The sequence below is a fragment of the Hevea brasiliensis genome, chromosome 11, assembly GCF_030052815.1.
Source record: "Hevea brasiliensis isolate MT/VB/25A 57/8 chromosome 11, ASM3005281v1, whole genome shotgun sequence".
In the NCBI taxonomy this organism is placed as follows: domain Eukaryota; kingdom Viridiplantae; phylum Streptophyta; class Magnoliopsida; order Malpighiales; family Euphorbiaceae; genus Hevea; species Hevea brasiliensis.
In genome coordinates, this window is record NC_079503.1 from 8,341,277 (window position 1) to 8,360,660 (window position 19,384).

General features: G+C 26.4%; 2 protein-coding genes across 3 annotated transcripts; both read right to left on the reverse strand.

Annotated features, from left to right (window-relative positions):
* Positions 1 to 1,193: 1,193 nt before the first annotated feature.
* Positions 1,194 to 4,880, reverse strand: LOC110636552 (probable flavin-containing monooxygenase 1). Its single transcript, XM_021786306.2, has 5 exons — positions 4,419 to 4,880; positions 3,909 to 4,149; positions 2,415 to 2,593; positions 1,974 to 2,323; positions 1,194 to 1,681 (listed from the first exon to the last, which is right to left on the reverse strand). The coding sequence occupies exons 1-5, from the start codon at positions 4,872 to 4,874 to the stop codon at positions 1,333 to 1,335; spliced, it is 1,575 nt and encodes a 524-aa protein (XP_021641998.2). The 5' UTR covers positions 4,875 to 4,880; the 3' UTR covers positions 1,194 to 1,332.
* Positions 4,881 to 13,745: 8,865 nt separating this feature from the next.
* On the reverse strand, positions 13,746 to 18,351 carry LOC110636555 (3-ketoacyl-CoA synthase 10). Of its 2 annotated transcripts, none has more exons than XM_021786311.2 (4): positions 17,902 to 18,351; positions 15,887 to 16,512; positions 14,916 to 15,481; positions 13,746 to 14,080 (listed from the first exon to the last, which is right to left on the reverse strand). In XM_021786311.2, exons 1-4 carry the CDS (start codon positions 18,310 to 18,312, stop codon positions 14,070 to 14,072), a joined length of 1,614 nt encoding a protein of 537 aa, XP_021642003.2. In that variant the 5' UTR covers positions 18,313 to 18,351; the 3' UTR covers positions 13,746 to 14,069. The 2 variants fall into 2 exon arrangements, with proteins under 2 accessions (XP_021642003.2, XP_021642002.2); XM_021786310.2 differs by lacking the exon at positions 13,746 to 14,080 and adding an exon at positions 14,497 to 14,731.
* Positions 18,352 to 19,384: the final 1,033 nt, after the last annotated feature.

The following is a 19,384-nucleotide window of genomic DNA, read 5'->3' on the forward strand; positions in this document are numbered from 1 at the left end:
GGATCATCGGATATGAACATTCAAAGTTTAGGACCCGTTTTTCTCTCTCTTCGTGTGGGTGGCAAGATTCTTCGTTGCCAGCTGCCATTTTCCGGCCTCTGAGGGTCACTTGGGGTGGTTGCCGGCCATGGGCCACCAGTAAAACTAGAGAAGGAGGGAGAGAGAGAGAGAGAGAGAGGAGAGAGGAAAGGTGGTGGTGGGAAAGGGGGGGGGGGTGGAGGGGGGCTCCCTCCCCTTTTTTTTTTTTTTGTGCTGACAGTGGGTGTAGTCCACTGCTGCACGCCACTGTCACTTCACCTTTCTCTCTCTTTTTTTTCTTTTTTCTTTCCATATATATATATATATTAAATTATAATATAAAAACAATATTTTTAACATTTAAACACATAATATTTATTAAACATCCTTGTTATGTTCTAATCAAAATATAATTAAAATATTTCTAGTATTTATAATAAACTCTTACTCAATAAATTAAATTAATAAGGAAAAATAAAATAATTAGTATTAATAATAATGATAATAATGATAATAGTCAACTTTTTAACAACTAATAAATCAAATATTTAAAACTAAAGTTAACATTAATGCAATAATATATTTTATCAATTAATTTAATATTAATATTTAGAACTATTCATTTACATAAAAATTGGATTATGAAACAATTTTGCAAGATATGTTTAGAAACAACATTAAAAATATATATATAAATGAAAGTATTACAAAAATCATAATTTAGTTAGATAATGTTAAAATAATATTTGAATACTGTATAAAAATATAAAATTTATATTCAAGTCATTACAATTTGGCTATAAAAATATGATAACATTTTATTTAAAATAATTGTCCATAAATTTATCTTTAAAATTGGATAAAATTTTATTGCATTTTTCATGAAATCACTTCATATTAATTAAAATAATTTTTTATATTGCCAAATTTGATAGCCAAATAATTAAATGATGTTAATATTAAAAACATAAATTACTTAAATAATAGAGAACGTAAATTTTTAAAAAAGAAAGGCATGGTTTTTATTTATAGTAATAAAAAAAAAAGAGAAAATATAGTAAAGAAGAAGCGAGGATCAGGAACATTGTTCCATTTTAGCAGATATAATAATTTCCTTTATTTCATATTTTATTAATAATACATATTCTATTACAAATATATACTTATAGATCCAGGTAGTAATATAAGATTTATTTTTAAAATTTTCTAGCTACAGAAATATTCATAAGGTGATATAAAATAAAGTCTATTATATATCTATGGAAATGCCGTCCACTCCACACATAGACCAAAAAACAAAGTTTTTATCCGTTGTTATGCATCATTCTGTTTTTGGTAGTCTTGGCTTTTGTAAGGACTGAAAGCTTCCAAGAACCAATTCTTCTTCCTCCAAGGATTCCATCCCATCTCCTCACATATCTCATCACTATGATTGATACTATAGGTAGAAATGCAATGCCTCTTGTAAAATCTAGTAGTTCTCTTCATCACTTGTATTTCTTCACTTGTTTGTTCAATCATCTTTCCAATACTTGGAAGCTTGAATCTGTCATCAGCCAATCTAGCAAGCCATATGCACCTCAACTCTGCTGTGTGTAGATTGGACACACTTTCTATGTACCCCACAAAACCCATGTTGGGAATCAATGGATGAATTGTACCCCTGCCAGATAATACTCATTTTTTTCAGTTCTTGCATCATTTCTTTAATAACCCATTTAAAAATATGTAATGATTTGTCCATTTATGCATGTTAGCAGATTGATCAATTGAACTTATATTCAATTTGTCTAGGGAATACGTATGCCTTGAAATTTTTAACTAATTAAGGAGTCAAGCATGTGCAATTATGTGTATCAGTGTATGGATAGATTTTTATACCACTTTTTATTTAAAATAATAATTAAGTTAATTATTGGGTTACTAGCACAGTGATTTGAGCATATCTAGATTACCTATAGAGGGGCATGATCCCAGAGGAGTCTGTTATCAGATTAGAAAAAGGGTGAGGCAACAAATCTTGGAGCTTCTTTTTCCCATCATAACCAGTAGCAAGAAGCACAACATCAGCTTCCAATTTGGTGTGGTCCTCAAATTCAATACCCCCACTCCAAAACCACCATTTGGAAGCCCTTTTGAACAAAATATTTCCTTTGTCTGCCTCTGGAAAGAAATCCTCTGGCAAGATAGCCATTTGGCAAGATGCATAGTCCTCCACGAATGGATGGTCAGGTTCCAGTCCATACTTCACTAGGGGAAGTTTCCACAACAAATAAGACTCTATGAACTTGGAAATTGCCTTTCTCTGCATGCCCAAAAAAAATTATAAAAATTAAAGATATGATGATACGTATGATTTTGATTAGAAATAATGACGATGACTAAATGTATAATACCATTGGTGATGATAGAAGGCATAGTAGGGTCTTGAAGAAGCTTTGATTTGGCCTTTCATGTAGAAATTGAGAAGACCTTGTTGAAAAAAACAAGAAAAATGGCAAGCCCCATATCCAGTATGATGGAACAGTCCAATGTAAAGTCCGTATCACCATTGTGCACGGTTGACCTTCTGGTCCTTTTAACCATTTTCCAGCAGCAAACCAAACATTTATTGTCAGGATATATAAAAAATTCCAGATAGTAGAAAAACAATACAGCCAAAGAAACTCACCAAGACCTCTCATCTGACATTCAATTTCTGCTATGGACAAACTATATTTACCTAATTTTGTCAATAAAATACATGTTTTAATTAAATAGTCTTCCCATTTTTCCAATATCCTCTCGAAGATTTCTTAGTCCTGCACCTTTCAATGAAATTTCTAGCACTTCTTCGCTTTCCTTTTCCTTTTCTTTTTTAAATTATTTTTTCAGTTTTTATCTTTAGAATATTTTAATAAATGAGAAATTCTAAAATAGACTCAATCAAATATATAAATATGTGAGACTCGTGTATTCAATAGATAAATCTCATCATATTTTTGTCTTAAGTCTATAATTAACTGAATTTATACAAGAAAAATTCTCCATAAATATTGTATATGATGCACATAGCAAAGTCTAAAATATTTACAAAGCGATTTAAACCCGCAAAGTTTAGCGTGTTGGAGCAACAATTTAAATAGAAATTCAAAAACAAAAATAAAATAAATAAACACAACTTGTATAATGAAGCTTAAAAATAGCAGTTTTGTCCTTTGAATGTCTACTCATATTCCAACATATAAGTATAAATATAGCTTATTCTTATCATTATCTTTTTTTGGCAGAATAAATATAATATCTTTTCTTTAAATTATAATATATAGTTTTCATAAAAATATGGTATTTATATTTTTTTAATAAAATTTGACTCTGTCAATTGTATAATGGGTTTTTAATTATAGAATAAGTCAGATTAAATTATGATATTTATATTTTTAAATTAAAAAAAAAATTAATCGAATAACATCTATATAGATCGCACACCCTTCGTCAAGATTTTGATTAATATTGAAAATATACAGGCTTGGGGTCAACTCTAAGACCAATTGACGCAGTATTGTGCCTCCTAATCATGCATGCAACCGAGTAATATGTTTATTTATTCGATTTAAAAAAATTGGTAATTTTGAATTAGAATCTCATTTAAACTAAATAAATTTTAGAAAAATTATTGTGCAACATATATATAATTAATAATTATATATTAACAAATGTTATAAATCATTAATTTAGTAATTAAAAATATTTGTCTCGAAATAATATAATAAGGATTAAAAATTTAAATTTTAATACTTTATATTATTTTCAGAATTAATAAAAAAATTAATATATTAAATGTTACTAGAATCACGTGAGATTAGAAATTCGGAATCTAGTGAAAGAGCTAGAGAGGGCAGTATGCATACCTTGGTTTGCCTTGGCGCATTCTACAGCTAAATCAATAGCTGATTTCTTGTAGCCAACAATGGCAACTTTCTTTCCTTTGAGTAGCTGGAGAGCAGCATCTTTGTCGAGTTTAGAGTAATCCATAGTATGCAACACCTTCCCATGAAATACATCTTCACCTTTACCAAGTGGAAACACTGGCATTCTTGCTACATCTCCATACTTCCCAATGCATACCACAAGAAGCTCAAAAGCATACCACTGCACACCCATCATTAATTAGATCAAGTTAGCAATCCAAATCAACAACAAAACAAACCTTTAGAAAATCCATCAAAAATTTCACAAAATTATCACAAATATAATAAAAGAGGTGTCTCAGATTTTACAAAATTAAATAATGGTGTCTCAGTGCATAAAACTTCCAGTAACTTGATCGGAATGGAGAGTTGCACCAAGGCTAACCCTAGCCTCTAGCCATATTAAGAACAAAGTGCAAAATGATAACATGCGTTAGTATTAGTAATAACCTGAAGATTTGGAGACTGGTTTGTCTCAACAGCGACCTCCCAAATGGGATAGCCCCTCAAGAGAGTCCCATACTCTCCTGGTTTCACGTCAAGGTGGGTGGTTTCACGGTCACCGACGTACCGAATCTCCACCACCTTTGAGTTAAACTTGACATATTTCAACACATCAAAATGTGTAGCATAGTTATGCAAGTATTCCAATATCTCTTGGTAAGAAGGAAAAGTTGAATTATCCCTTTCAGGCCAAGGATAATCCGAGAACTCAAAATCACAACGAGGGGTCTGGAGCCTAGTAGAAGTGAAAGAACAATGCTTCCAGACTCCCCCAATTGAGCCAGTAGCCTCAAAAACCAATGGACTGTAATGGGAGAGCTGTTTAGCAGCTGCGATGCCACTAATACCAGCCCCAATAATCCCTACTTTGTGAGATTGAAGGTGGTTTTGCTCACTAGCCATACTGGTTTTTCGATGATGCTAGCTACCTTAGTTTTGAGTCTTTGTGTGCAGGAAGCAAAGGGTTTGTGACCATTTTTATAGCTGTCGAGGGGAGACTATTTAATTATCTCGATATATATGACATAATAATTTAAGGGAACTTGTTAGGTTATTGATCAGTAGTCCACACTTTGTTTTCATTAAGTGATTGATGTGATAGCTACGTAAAACAAAGCTCGTAAATTTCAGTTCTATCTTCGTTTCCTTGTTCTGATCAAATGTATAAATTTCTTCTTTCTTTTCAAGGATTTAAATCGAAAAATTTTAATAAAAATTACATCTCTAAATTAATTTTCATATATCGTATACTATTAATTTCATTTTCTTATGATATATTATTTGTAATTTTCTATAAATATATATACGTAATTATATAAAAATTGAATCATAATATCACTTCACCAAAATATTTAATACTCACCTAATGCTAAAATAATTAATTATCGAAGAAATGAAGTGAATTAATGGCTGTGACGACCCCCCCCAAGTTGGGATTAGTATTAAAGATTTTGCTAGGCATAAAAAATAAACAACTGGGGAAGTAAACTCATTGTTTATACAGGTTAGTTAACATAAGACTGGCTTGAATTCAAGCGTTCCCATGGTACCATTATATTTATGATCTTTTATAACATGTTTTCGTGTTTCTCCAGAGAAGAGGTCAACCCATGATTTCAGATAATATAATGCCCTTTTTTTCCTTTATTTAATTCAAAAATTAAAATAATTTGTTCTTACTTAGAGGATGATGTTACAATGCGTAGCTATACAGCTATTCATATATATATATATATATATATATATATATATATATATATATATATATATATATATATATATATATATATATATATATATATATATATATATATATATATCCATTGACTTAAGCAGTCCAGTGTCTATCTTTATTTTATTTTTATTTAAAAAATTTGATAATTCATTAATAAATATATATAGTATAATTTTTTCATAACAGAAAAAAAAAATTATTTTATTATATTGCAAAATCTATATATGGCCACTGTATAAAATTTGATTAAAATTGAAAAAATTAATTAAATTCATTTAATTTATAAATTTATTTTTTTTTAATAATTTAATCCAGTTCAATTTGTTATTTTAAGAAATTTAATTTATTATTAGATTTTTATTTTTTAGAAAAATTGATAAGGCTGAATTAAACAATTTGTTGTTTTTAATTAATTATTATTAGATCTCAAATTAAAGTTAAAAATAAAAAATATAATTGAAATTAGTATGGAATAGTCCAAAATAAAGAAGAAAAAAAACAAGATAATGTACAAATCGATAAATCATACAAAATCGAATCAAATCAAATCAAATTGAATTGAATTTATTCGATTTGTTTTTTTTTCTCTAATTTAATTCAATTTGGTTTGATCTACCAAAAAATTTGATTTATTTCTTTTGGTCCCTATCCAGTTTGATTTGATTTGACCTGTTAAAAAGTTTGGTTTATTTATTTTTCAAATTTTTAGACCAAATTAAGGAAAACAGACCGGTGCTTACCCCTAATGCTCACATGCCATTGTTTGGTATAATAGAAATTCTTAAATAGAGTTAATCTACCTTATTATTCTTAAATTAAAGCAATAAAATCATTTTATAATAATATAATCATGAAAAAGTATGTGATTTAATTTTGAATTTCCTTTTTATATTTATAAAATTATAGATAAACATGAATGATGTGCAATAATTTAATTGATTTAGTGTACATATGACATATGTCGTGATAGACTGAATTTACTAAATTCTCTTTTGGTATAATTATCTTGCTCTAGCCCAAGGGAAAAAAATTCCATTTATTGAAGTTTCTTCATTTGTTCACATACACAAGCCGTTGTTGGCTGTTGTAACCTCTCTCTCTCTCTCTCTCTCTCTCTCTCTCTCTCTCTCTCTCTCTCTCTCTATATATATATATATATATATATATATATATATATATATATATATAAAAGGTCTAATTCAATGAAATTAAGTATTTAAAATTATAAAATTTTAATTGAAATTAAATCAATTGAAAATATATAATTGAAATTAATTAGGGCAAACTTTTCAATTTGGGGGAGTTCGGATTTGTTTTGTACTAACTACTGAGAGTACCAAAAAACTATTTTGCATATATTTATCTTATTCATTGTGAAAACTAAGGCTGAATGTAATTAATTTCATGAATATAAACAAATTGTTGAAAGTATTATTATTATTATTATTTGCAATTATTTTATGATTACAATCACAAGTTATACAATATAACCGAAAAATTTATCTAAATTTGATTTATTATAAATTTAAAATATAAATATTTGAGTTTTATTTATTTTATACGTAAATTTCTATCATACATAGTATGTATTGTATTTACCATATATCAAATATAAAAAAAAAAATCCAACTAGGAAAACTCGACTAAATAGGTAGGAAAACTCAATATTCTCATTATAAATGTTGTTGCTCAATATTAGTTTGAAATAAAGTATTTATTCTATAGATAAGATTTAAACAAATCCCCTTTCTTTAAGTTAACTTTTGAGGTTGAGCTAGACACGGTCTATTTTTTTATATATGGTATCAAAGTAGCTAGGACTTAGGTAAACCTCCTCTTTTTTTTTAAATAAAAAAATAAATCTCCTTCCTTTAAGTTAATTTTTGGATGGAATTAAGTCTAATTTATTTTCTGTATAAATAATAATGTATGAAAATATAAATTATATAAAATATTGAAAAGTATAGATTGTGGATTGGGTCACTCTAAATCTAGAAATTAACAAGAAATTTAAGTATTGCAAATTCATTGCAGGTGATATATCCTTTAATTTTTATAGAAAGAGTTGTACGATAGAGCTCGTAACAGCTACATATAAGGTATATACCCCTAACTGGGATTTCTACGAAAGTAAAGAGACGTGTTAGAAAAGAGAGATTTGATCTGTAATTATATCGTCTTCAATATTATAAAATTTCGAGATCAAAATTAAAATAATAATAAAAAAAAGAAGAATTTAAAATTTTAAACACATGCATGAATCTGTCACTCAAAAGTTGTCATGTTGCCCAGCTGCTATATATTTGTCACAGTTCAATCAATTCGATCATTTCGCTACCTTTGATTGAGGGCAAGCGATCTTCAAGTTTATTGTCTCACAGCCACCAGGCTAGTTCCTTGATACTTTTTGGGAATTGACTAAGTATATTACCCACATGCTTGCTTTTTCAATTAAATGGAATTTTTTTTTTTTTTAATTAGCTCTCCACCGTTGAAGAAAGAAAATAGTATTCTCCTAATTCTTCGATTCCCGCAGCCCTCATTGATTGATTTTCCAATCCCTTAATTATTGCAATTTATTTGCAGAAAAATATAATATATTATAAAATATTAAAAAATAATACTCTTTATTGATATATAATTACTTATGCGTCCTATATTACATACAATAATCTCCATTTCTTTACGATTAAAAAAAGACAGCACATCAATTTGCACACGGAAGAAACTCCTCTTATTTCTAAGAAATTCATATATATGAATGTGCAAGAAACAATAAATTGAAATTCTCAATCTTTTTAAATGTATATTTATTCAAATAATTTTATAAAAAATAAATTGAAAACTTAAATATACAGCTATATTTATAGAAAATGAATTAGATAATTATTTTTTAGTAGGGAAGATTTGAACTTAACTCTATTTTTTAGTCTGTTTGATATTATTATTGGAGGAAAATATTTTTTTAAATATGTTAGAATTAAATTTGATAAATTTTAATTATTAAAATAATAAAATTATTTTTTTAACATCTTAGATAATATTTTTTAAAAAAAGTAATTTAATATTCACATTACAACACTAAACAATAATAAATAATATATTTTCAATCATGAAATCAATATGCATGAATTAAATGCTTGAAATTTCAAAAAAAGGAACAAATTTTATCTCTCATTTTCTGAAAATAAAAGTGCCCAAGTAAAGAGCTACGTGGATATATATGCTTGAATGAAGATTTGGAAAATTGAGAAAAGCTTTTGACATATTCGTGCTTTCCACCGAGTTGTCTTTGTCTTATTAATTTCTCTGGCAATGGAGTGAAAATTCTTTCTAAGGCTTCATATATCACCGCAGACATGTTTTTGGAATTATTAAAGAAAATATATATATATTATTTTTACTTAAACAAAAAAAAAAAGAAAGATATTTTTCAACCCAATCAAATTTTTGTCTATATCCAACCCAGAATACTCGAGAGTTTTTTTTTTTCCTTCAATTTTCTTGCCCTAATATATAAATTTATTTATAAACTAATTAAAATTTTAAAAAAATTTTATATATATAATTTTTTTATTTCAATTTCTTAGATTCATATGTGTTATATATATATATATATATATATATATATATATATATATATATATATATATATATATATATATATATATATATATATATAACATTAACATACTTTTTCCAAAAACACATATCTATAAAATATGTCTATAAATTAAATACATTATAAAGTAGATTCATGATGAATTAATGAATATAAAAAGAAAATTTTGATACTATTTTTTATTAATAAAACTAGCTACATGTCCGCACTTTTGCAAGTTATTATTAATATTTAAATTGTTAATATATTTATATTTATAATTAATATTAATCAATTATAATATAATAAATATAAATTTAATATTATGTAAATTATTAAAAGACATATCTTTAAAATGCATTAAAAATATATAAAATGTTAAAAGAAATAATTATTAGTATAAACTTACATTAATTATCCCAAATAATTAAAAAAATTATAAATAAAAAGTAAAATAAAACATAAAAAATATACTTCCATTAAAAAAATTGTAATCGATTCATTTTAAATATAATATCATCAATTAATGCATTTTTATTATTTTTTAATTTGTAATATTTAAAGTTGATTGTAAAAAATTTTGAGAGTTGAATATGCAACTAAATAATATTTTTAGAGTGCAATAATATGAGATTATTTGAATAATATTATGTAAATTATATATTAATTATATGTAAATAGGTTTAATATATGAGATATTTAAGGAGATAATATTGTAATAATGACACAAAATTCTCTCTAAAAGTGAAGGCAGGTTTGAAATAAAGTTTACATTTATTATTTAATCAAAATGAAATAAATTATAATAATTTATTTTTTATAAAAAGGAAGATATTTCATTAATTAAAAATAAAATAAAAATGTAAAGTATAAATTAATATATAATATTTTTACATAAATAAATTAAAATTTATAAAAAAAGCAATATAAAAAAGTTTTAATAATGTATTTAATCGTAAAGGCCTTAGTTTTAAAAATTAATTTTAACAAAAATAATAATTTAAATCATAAAAAATTAAAATAATAATATCAATAATAATAATGATAATTAAATTAAAAATAAAAAATAAATAATTAATATAAAAGAGAGCCATATACTCAATTTTTGTGGAAGATGACACGTGGTAAATAATATTTTTATATAAATAAATTTATAAAAAAATTAATATAAATAATTTTTAAATGATGTATTTAACCACAAAGCCATTGATTTTTAAAAATTAAATTTTAAAGAAAATAATAATTTAAATTATAAAAATTAATAATGTCAATGACAATACTCATTAAAAAAAAATCAAATAATTAGTATAAAATGAGTTATATATTTATTTTTATGGTTCGCAATAACATGTGATAAATAATATTTTTATATAAATAAATTTATAAAAAATATAATATAAAAAATTTTAAAAAAATGCATTTAAACACAAAAGCCTTAATTTTTAGAAATGAAACTTTAAAGTATACTAATTATAAGAAAAATTTTAAAAAAATCAAATAATTAGTATAAAGAAAATTATACACTTATTTTTTTATGGATGATAACATGTGACAAATAATATTTTATATAAATGAATTTATAAAAAAATAATATAAAAAAATTTTAAATGATACGTTTAATTACAAAAGGCTTTAATTTTTAGAAATAAAATTTTAAAGAAAATAATAATTTAAATTATAAAAATTAAGTTAACAATGTTAACAATAATGATAATTAAAAGAAAAATTGAAAAAAAAAATAATTAGTATAAAAAAATTATATACTTATTTAGAGAGGGTGATATGTAATAAACTCTTTAATAATTAAAAAAATGAAAAAATAAATAATTAGATTAAAAGTAAATTATACACTTATTTATTAAGGGTGACATATATAAATTTTTTAAAGAAAAATGCTACGTGACTACACAATAAAAATATGTGTTTGCTTCATATATATATATATATATATATATATATATATATATATATATATATATATATATATATATATATATATATATATTAATTTCACTATTATTGCTTTATTCTAGACGTTGAAGTTGATATACTTATATTTTTTAAATAAAATTATGAATGAATTAAGTAAATTCTTATGAGAAAATATCATTATTTTATGGTTTACCTAAATTTTTTTAACTTTTTAAAAGATTCTGCTTTTTTTAAAAAAATAAATAAAAAGAAATTGACTTTATTTTTATTTGTCAATAAGAAGAATGTGAACATAATTATTGACTTTATTTAAAAATAAAAAAAGAAGAATGGACTTTGTACAGCATATACTAAACTGTCCAACCAACTACCCTCTCCCTCTCAATAGATTTTTTTTTTTAAAAAGATTTTGGGTTTGAGTCTCTTAATTTATTTATTATTTATTCTAAAAAATAGTTAATTGAGTTTCTATTAAATTGAAAAAAAAAAGCTTTTTACATTTTTAAAAGTTTACTTTATTTTATATAAGATTAAATCACAATCTTTTGATATTAATATTTTTTATTATTATTATTATAAATGATGCGTAGTTATTGTATTAATTGAAAGATATTTTTTTTATAAAATAAAATGCATGACTATGGAGACGTGTGAAAAAATAAATAAAAAGAAAATCTTATTTCCTATTAAAAATTCTTCCTTTCACTGGAGGACCAACGACGACGTTGATTACATTGCTTTGAATTAGATTACTTATTAAATTATTAAAGCTGCAAATTAACGAAAATTAGGTCATTATCATTCGAAAAGCTATTAGAAATACGTATATTAGCAGCAGAATTAAAGTTTGCAAAGCATTCGAGTATTTTCCATGTGATAGAAAATATACATTGACTTACCAATGAGCTAGTTTTACGAGGTATTTGGTTTAACTTATAAATCGATCAAATCTACTTATGAGTAGAAAGTTGTAAATAGATTGATGTTTGATTTTTGCTTATAAATTTAAAAAATTACTTAAAATAAATTAGAAATCATAAGTAAAAATATTTTATTTATGATTTATATATTTATTTTAAAATTATTATTTAATCAAATAAAATATTATATTATTTTAATAATTTTTAAAAATATCAATATTATTCTATCGTAACAACTATAATACTTAATTATATATCATTTTTGGTAATTTCAATAAATTAAATTACTTTTAATTAAACACTTTAAATCATTAGTTATTTTAAAGTAATTTTATTAAATAATTAATTATTTATTTTTAATTTGACTCATAAATTAAAAAATATATTTTAAGTCAAAAATTAAAAGTAAATAGTCAAATTTAATACTCTCTTAATTTAGTGATATTAGAGCCATCTTTTAAAATTATGAGATTTTACGTTTAAATATCATTAAAAAAAAACACATTGACTTGGGCAAGTAAAATAAAATATCTGAATACAAATAAATTTATAAGAATACAATTTTATTGATTAATAGGGAGAGAAACTGCTAGAGAAAATTCAAGGAAAAATTAGAAAACAAACATTATTAATTTAATGTTAAAATTGATTGGAGTAAAGGGTCTACTTCAAGAACTGGAATAAATGAAGCTCCAAACGAGAAAACTAAATCCTTGGCTATAATTACTAATTAGTCTAATAGCCAACTACTAGGAAATTCCCCTGAACAGGAATAAACAATATCTATCAATTTATATCTTTAGACAAGGAAAAACACTGTTATTTTTCTTTTTTTATAAGCAAACATTTTATTCATATAATATTAAAAAAAAAAATTTATTATGTTTTATCTAACTAAGATCCAATAATTTCAGACCTTTCTGAAATACTCAATTTAAAGCAAAATATGCTAAATACGATATAAAGCAAAATGATCCTTAAAACAAAAAAAAGCAACCAGTACAAAATAAAACCAAGGGACAATAAGGCAAAATGATCCCAGAATATATTTATTTTTTTTTAAGTGATTAATTAATATACAGATTAAAATTCCATAAGTTTTGTTTCTCACTTTTAACTTTTTCCCTTAAAATTCCATAAGTATTTTTCCCCTTTTATCTTTTTCCCTCAGAGACTGAGAAAAGGAATAGATTGGACTATGAATGATGGACAAGGATTTCGAGGTCCAGTTTTGTGGAAATCATCAAAATCTTCATTTTCTTACTTATTCTTCTGCATATATATATATATATATACACACATGTATGTTCAAGGAAATTTTGTGGAAATGAACTTTTGTGCCAGGAATTCAAAATCTCTGTCTTTTGCTTTGAAAATAAAAATGCTAATAATGGGTACTTTTAGCTGATGTTAGTAGTTCTAAATAGTGAATCAAAAGGAATTTAGGATTCAATGGAATTTTAATTTAATGGTATTGAAGTTATTTTTAAAATTGTGAGGTTTTGAATTTAAATTCTAAATTTACGTAAAAATTTCTCCAACCTTGTAGCAGCAGCACTACCTATTCATCAAGTTCCAGGCAAGAATCCCACATCACTTATCAAAAGTGCTGTAACTATCAATTTCCAACGGCATCACCATTCGCCACTATTACAATATCAATACGATCCTTTGGAGCTAGGACCTGGCGAAAACCCTAGGCCAAGCCCTTCAACTAATTGATCGGCATCATCCTGACGAATGAAATTTGCCTTCAAATGCCTCACTCTGTTAAGAAGGCTCCAAATATCACTTAGGCAATCCGTCAAACCCACCTCGCATGCAGTTGGCAATCTCTTCAGAGTGTAGGTGTTTTTCTTGCAAACTTTCTTGTGTGCCGGATCTCTTTCATTCTTATATAGATCACATCTTTAATTGCATGCTAAGAGTGTGAAAAACGATAAGATCATGAGGAGATTATGGGGTGTGATTAATATCTGTTTCTTATAATATGGCAACAACTGGTAGAGGTTTGTGTATATTAGCTTGTTGGCAGCAATAACAGCTTGTATCTTGCATTTTTTGCATGATTATTCATTTTATTTTAATCAGTTGGTTAAGTAATTCCATCTTATTTGGTTTAGTTTTATTATTTAGTTTTTTTTTTTAATCTTAAACTATTAATCTATTTTTTATTTACCTTTTTTTATTATAATGGGCTCTCACTATAATTCGAACTTGAGATCTCATAACTCCAGTATCACAGAACTAAATTTATTAGTAATTTGTTACTTGTTTTGTTCTTTTTAAACTATATACCTAACTGGGTTTTATTGGTCAAACCATTGAATCTATCAATCCCACCAAACCAATAAATTCAATTTTAGAAGTATGTTGAATATTACAGGAACTTGACATTCAATATTTTTCCTTCTCTCACATTAAGATAAAGACAGGAACTTTTACACAAACCTAGATTCACCAGCAGCAACACCAACATTCAATCAGAATTCAGAAACACCCATTCTCTAAGCAGCCTGAGTATGTATAGTGAACATAATTCCTGGCGACACCTGATCTAATCACCCATTTCCTTCAAAGACACAAATATAAATATCTTTATCTTTCTTAAGAGAAATTCTGAATATAATATTTATCTGGAATTAATTACCTCCAAATGTATTAACTTTAATTCAAATGTATTAACTTTAATTCATCAACTTTGGAATATTAAGGAGAAAAAGGAAAAAGAAAACGAAAATCCATGGATTCCTAGCCTGTAAATGAAGTCACAGGATATCTGTCAATGCAGTCAAGCCACGGATTCCTGGAAGGCTTTTTCACTCGTCTCATGGACTTCCAAACCAGGCTGTTGCACTTGAAACCAGAACCAAAAGCAAGTTGCCAAACCCTGTCTCCTCTCTTCACTCTTTCCTTAGCTTCCAAATAAGCCAGCTCGTACCATATGCTGCTGCTAGAAGTGTTCCCAAACCTGTGCAGTGCCATTCTTGATGCCTCTATGTTCTTGTCACTCAGTCCAAGATTTCTCTGTATCTCATCAAGCACGATTTTGCTGGCTGCATGGACACAGAAGTGCTCAAATGCTAGCTTGTAGTCAGGGATGTAGGGCTTGGGTGGTAGTGATGGTAAAGATCCATTTTTCTTGCCAAATAAGTGCCTCCAAACCAGGGTCCCAAAGAAGAGAATCTGCTCTGAGAAGGGAAGGACTAGAGGTCCTAGCGTGGTGATGTTAGTTTTCAGTGCATCTCCTCCTATTTCCATGAGTTGTTTGCTTACTTTCAATCCCTTGAATTTTTGGTCATCCTCTTCCTGGTAAACGCACCTAATCATTGAATAACATCCACCAACAAATTTGATTTAGAATTAATTAAAAGATAATTAGCATCACTAAAATTATGATTTGGTTCCTTCTAATTTCTACATGGAAATTGAAGTTAGTCCACGATAGAAATGAAATTATTGGAAAATTCAAATGGTCCCCAAGTGATGGCTAATGGCTATTAAGCAGAAAAGCCAACGAAATATCCACTCACTTGTCTGTGGACCTCATGAAAGTAACATTTACTCAAATCATATCTACCTACACTAAGCAACCATTAATTAGAGATCACAAATTCATAATTTTCCTACTAATTTCATCAGTTTTATTAATGGATTCGAACTACAACATCAAATCAGATCAGAAATCTACTTCAAAATGGAGATAATTAGCACGAAACTAGCAAACCTGAAACTGCGATCATCAGCTCCTTTATGGGTCCTCACGATGTGTTCAAGCCGGTACTTGGCACGCGGATAGTCTAGCCGCCGGTTGGACAGTAGGACAGCGGAGCAGCCCATCCTAAAAAAGCAATTGGGCATAATCATGGACCGGTCCTGGCCCGGGTACCAGTTATAGCCCACCATCTCAGTGCTAACCACTACAGCATAATTGTTGGGATTGGCCTGCAACATGTCACGGGCCAGGTCCACAGCTATAATCCCAGCACTGCAGCCCATGCCACCAAGATTATAGCTGAGGATGTTACCTCTCATCTTGTAGTGATTTATGACCATGGCAGAAAGAGATGGGGTTGGGTTAAAGATGCTGCAGTTCACTACTAGGACCCCAACGTCCTTTGGACGGACTCTGGTCTTCTCAAAAAGCTCATCAAGTGCCCCAAAGATTACTGTTGAGGCCTCCAAACGACCTTCCTTCATGGTTGCACAATTCTCTTGCCGCATGACTGCTTTAGGGATGTAGGTTTCGTCTCCTAGTCCTGATGATTGTAAAATTTTCGTCTGGAATTCCAGGCTTGCCTCATCATACTTTCCTGTCTTTCTTGCCAGCTCGATGAACTCATCGTTGCTCACCTATAATATTCAAATTATTGAATACCTAGTTAGATAGCAATGTAATCTCTTATTACTTGCAATTATTATTTTTTAGTATTTATGTTGAATTATATATATATATATATATATATATATATATATATATATATATATATGATTAGGTGATATCATGAAAATATACATAATCTTTAAATTATTTTACCAAAATTATAGAGAGCGTTTAACTTAAAAAAATCAGCTTATAGTTTATAAGCTGATTTAACCTTAAAAGTATAATTATTAAACTCGGACTAAATCACAATGAATTAATTCTCAAATCAGTTTAGGTTTGTAATTGAATCAAATATCCGGTCAACCCACTGATTGAAACAGTTTACCAATGTGACTCGGTTGACCTAGAAGTTCAATTATTCAATAAAATTTCTTTTTTCTTATTTTTTTGATTTTTAATATAGAAAATTAAATTCAAAACCTCATAAAAAGTATTTAAAAATAAAATTAATTGAGTTAGCTCAGTAGTTATGTATTTTTCATTTCAATATATTTATTTTTTAATATATACTTAATATTTCATAAATATTAAAAAGAGAATTACTTCTATATAAAATTTAAGAACACTATTAAAATTTATTAAATATAACTTAATAAATGTTAAATTTTTATTTTAATTAATTATATTTATTTATATTATTTATATAAAATTTAATTAATTATATTATATTTAATTAATCTTAATTAATTTATATATTTAATTAATTTTTAATGACTGAGTGGTTGAACCATTGACTCACTGTCAACCTTTGAACCGGGTTTAATAGCACTACTTATAAGGAATTAAAATTTTAAACAGTTATATATTTGATTAAATTAAAATAATTATAAATAATTGATAAATAATTGATATATTTAATAAAAAATAATTTATAAACATACAATATATAAGTAAATAAATATATATATATATATATATATATATATATATATATTATAAATAAATAGATAAATTTAATTTTAGAGCTTTTAAATTGATTTCACTGGCTTATGAAATAAAATAAACACCTTCAGAATACTAATGTTCTCTTCATAACGCATTTCCTAGGCCATTCATGATTCATTGCGTCACGTCTTTCATGAAAGCAAAAACCATTAGTTTGGACCAATTAAACTATATTATTAAAAAAAAAAAAAAGCTTGAAAAAGTGAGAGAACAAAAGCACGAGCCATTTATCTTTTATAACAAAAATTTTAGAAAGACAAATTTTAAAATTTATTATTTTCATAATAATTTCTCAATATACAGCATATATCTTTGTTAACAAAAATAAAGCCCACCTTCTTTAAAAATTTTCAATATATATAAACAAAAATCCCACTACAAAGATGCAGTGAAGGGGAAAGAAAATTTACCTTGAGATCATCATGAGGGCGATAACATGCAAAACCCAGGAGATAAATAGACCTTGGGCGAGACGTGAAGTAAGCAGAAACAGTAAAGACGAAAACAGCAAAGAAAGAAACAACAGTAACAAGATCATAACGAGCATCTTCCCATAGCTTCCTCCAGAGCTCTTCCCTACTAAGACTCCCGACCTCAGCACTAAAAACCAGCACCAAAACTGGTATGGTGGCCAAGTATATGGCATGGTTGATAAGGTAACGGTAGCCCAACTTAACGTACTTGAGGTTTACCGATTGGAGAAAGTCCGGCAACCTTCTCCTTACCCTGACAGAGAATGTGAGAGATCCAGCATTGGGGCCTGAAGACTGTATCCCACGGTTGACAATCTCTGTGGACAAATGATCTCTTTCATTGGCCATGTTGAAGAAGATATGTAAGGGTAGGGTTTCACATCTGTGTGTAATCTATTTATACAAATAAATGTTTGTTCATGCCTAGCTTGTACGTAATGGAAGGTGGTGGGTGGAGATGGAATTTAATGTAGGCACCAACTTAAGCTGGTGCGCAGTTGAGGAGTTGTAGACTGCCTTAAATTCTTCATTCATTGAGCAGGTCTAAATTTATTAGACCCTCAGTCGCATAAATGTAGACTTTTAGTTTTATTTTCACGTGAAATAAAAAAATATAATTAATATAGTTAAAATAATAAATCCTATTTAATCTTTTTTAATATATCCTCTCCCATATAACTCCATTAAAAATTAAATAATTTATAATATTAAAATTTTAATTATTAAAATTAATAGATTTAATTTTTTAATACATATTATAAATATAGACATATTAGCAAGCTAATAAATAATTATTATTTCAGAAAAAAACCTTTTAATTAGGACAGACGAAAAAATAAAATAAACATATATTTATGAGACAAATAGAATATAATGTTTATCTATAAATTTAAATTTTTAAGTAATTTTTTGACATGATATACTTTAAATTTAATGAATATTTATGTATAAAATATATTAAAAATATAAAATTATTTTTATGATTCTTATATATAAGCTTGAGCTTCAAACTGTAGTACAAAAAGTTGTTAAGCATCTTTAACACCAGGCCAATTTGCTTGCTGATGATGGATAGCTAATAGCTACTAGCTATAGGCATCTTTCCTGATACCATTACCAAAATAGGAATTGAGCATGCTCATATCATACATAAAATTGCAGGTGAATCCATTTTTAGTATTTAGAGTTACCATCCTATTTCTATATAAATACACAATAATAATTGCATGCATATCTTCTAAATGAATCACATTATTTATAAATTAATAAATAAATTATTACAAATTTATTGATTAATTTATAGAAAAATTTAATTTTTTTGTATGATTTATTTTTTAATAAAAATATTTATAAATAAATTAGATTATTTAAATTAATTCAATGATAATTATTAATAAAATAAATTTTATTTTATGAAAAA

Bases quoted from the DNA above. Each gene is read 5' to 3' on its own strand.
- LOC110636552 (XM_021786306.2), bottom strand. From the start codon at position 4,874: ATGGCTAGTGAGCAAAACCACCTTCAATCTCACAAAGTAGGGATTATT. The intron at 4,150-4,418 runs GTTATTACTAAT...ATGGGTGTGCAG, and splicing joins ACCAGTCTCCAAATCTTCAG to TGGTATGCTTTTGAGCTTCT. The intron at 2,594-3,908 runs GTATGCATACTG...AATGGTTAAAAG, and splicing joins ATGCGCCAAGGCAAACCAAG to GACCAGAAGGTCAACCGTGC.
- LOC110636555 (XM_021786311.2), bottom strand. From the start codon at position 18,312: ATGGCCAATGAAAGAGATCATTTGTCCACAGAGATTGTCAACCGTGGG. The intron at 16,513-17,901 runs GTAAATTTTCTT...TGAATATTATAG, and splicing joins GCCCTCATGATGATCTCAAG to GTGAGCAACGATGAGTTCAT. The intron at 15,482-15,886 runs GTTTGCTAGTTT...TTCAATGATTAG, and splicing joins GCTGATGATCGCAGTTTCAG to GTGCGTTTACCAGGAAGAGG.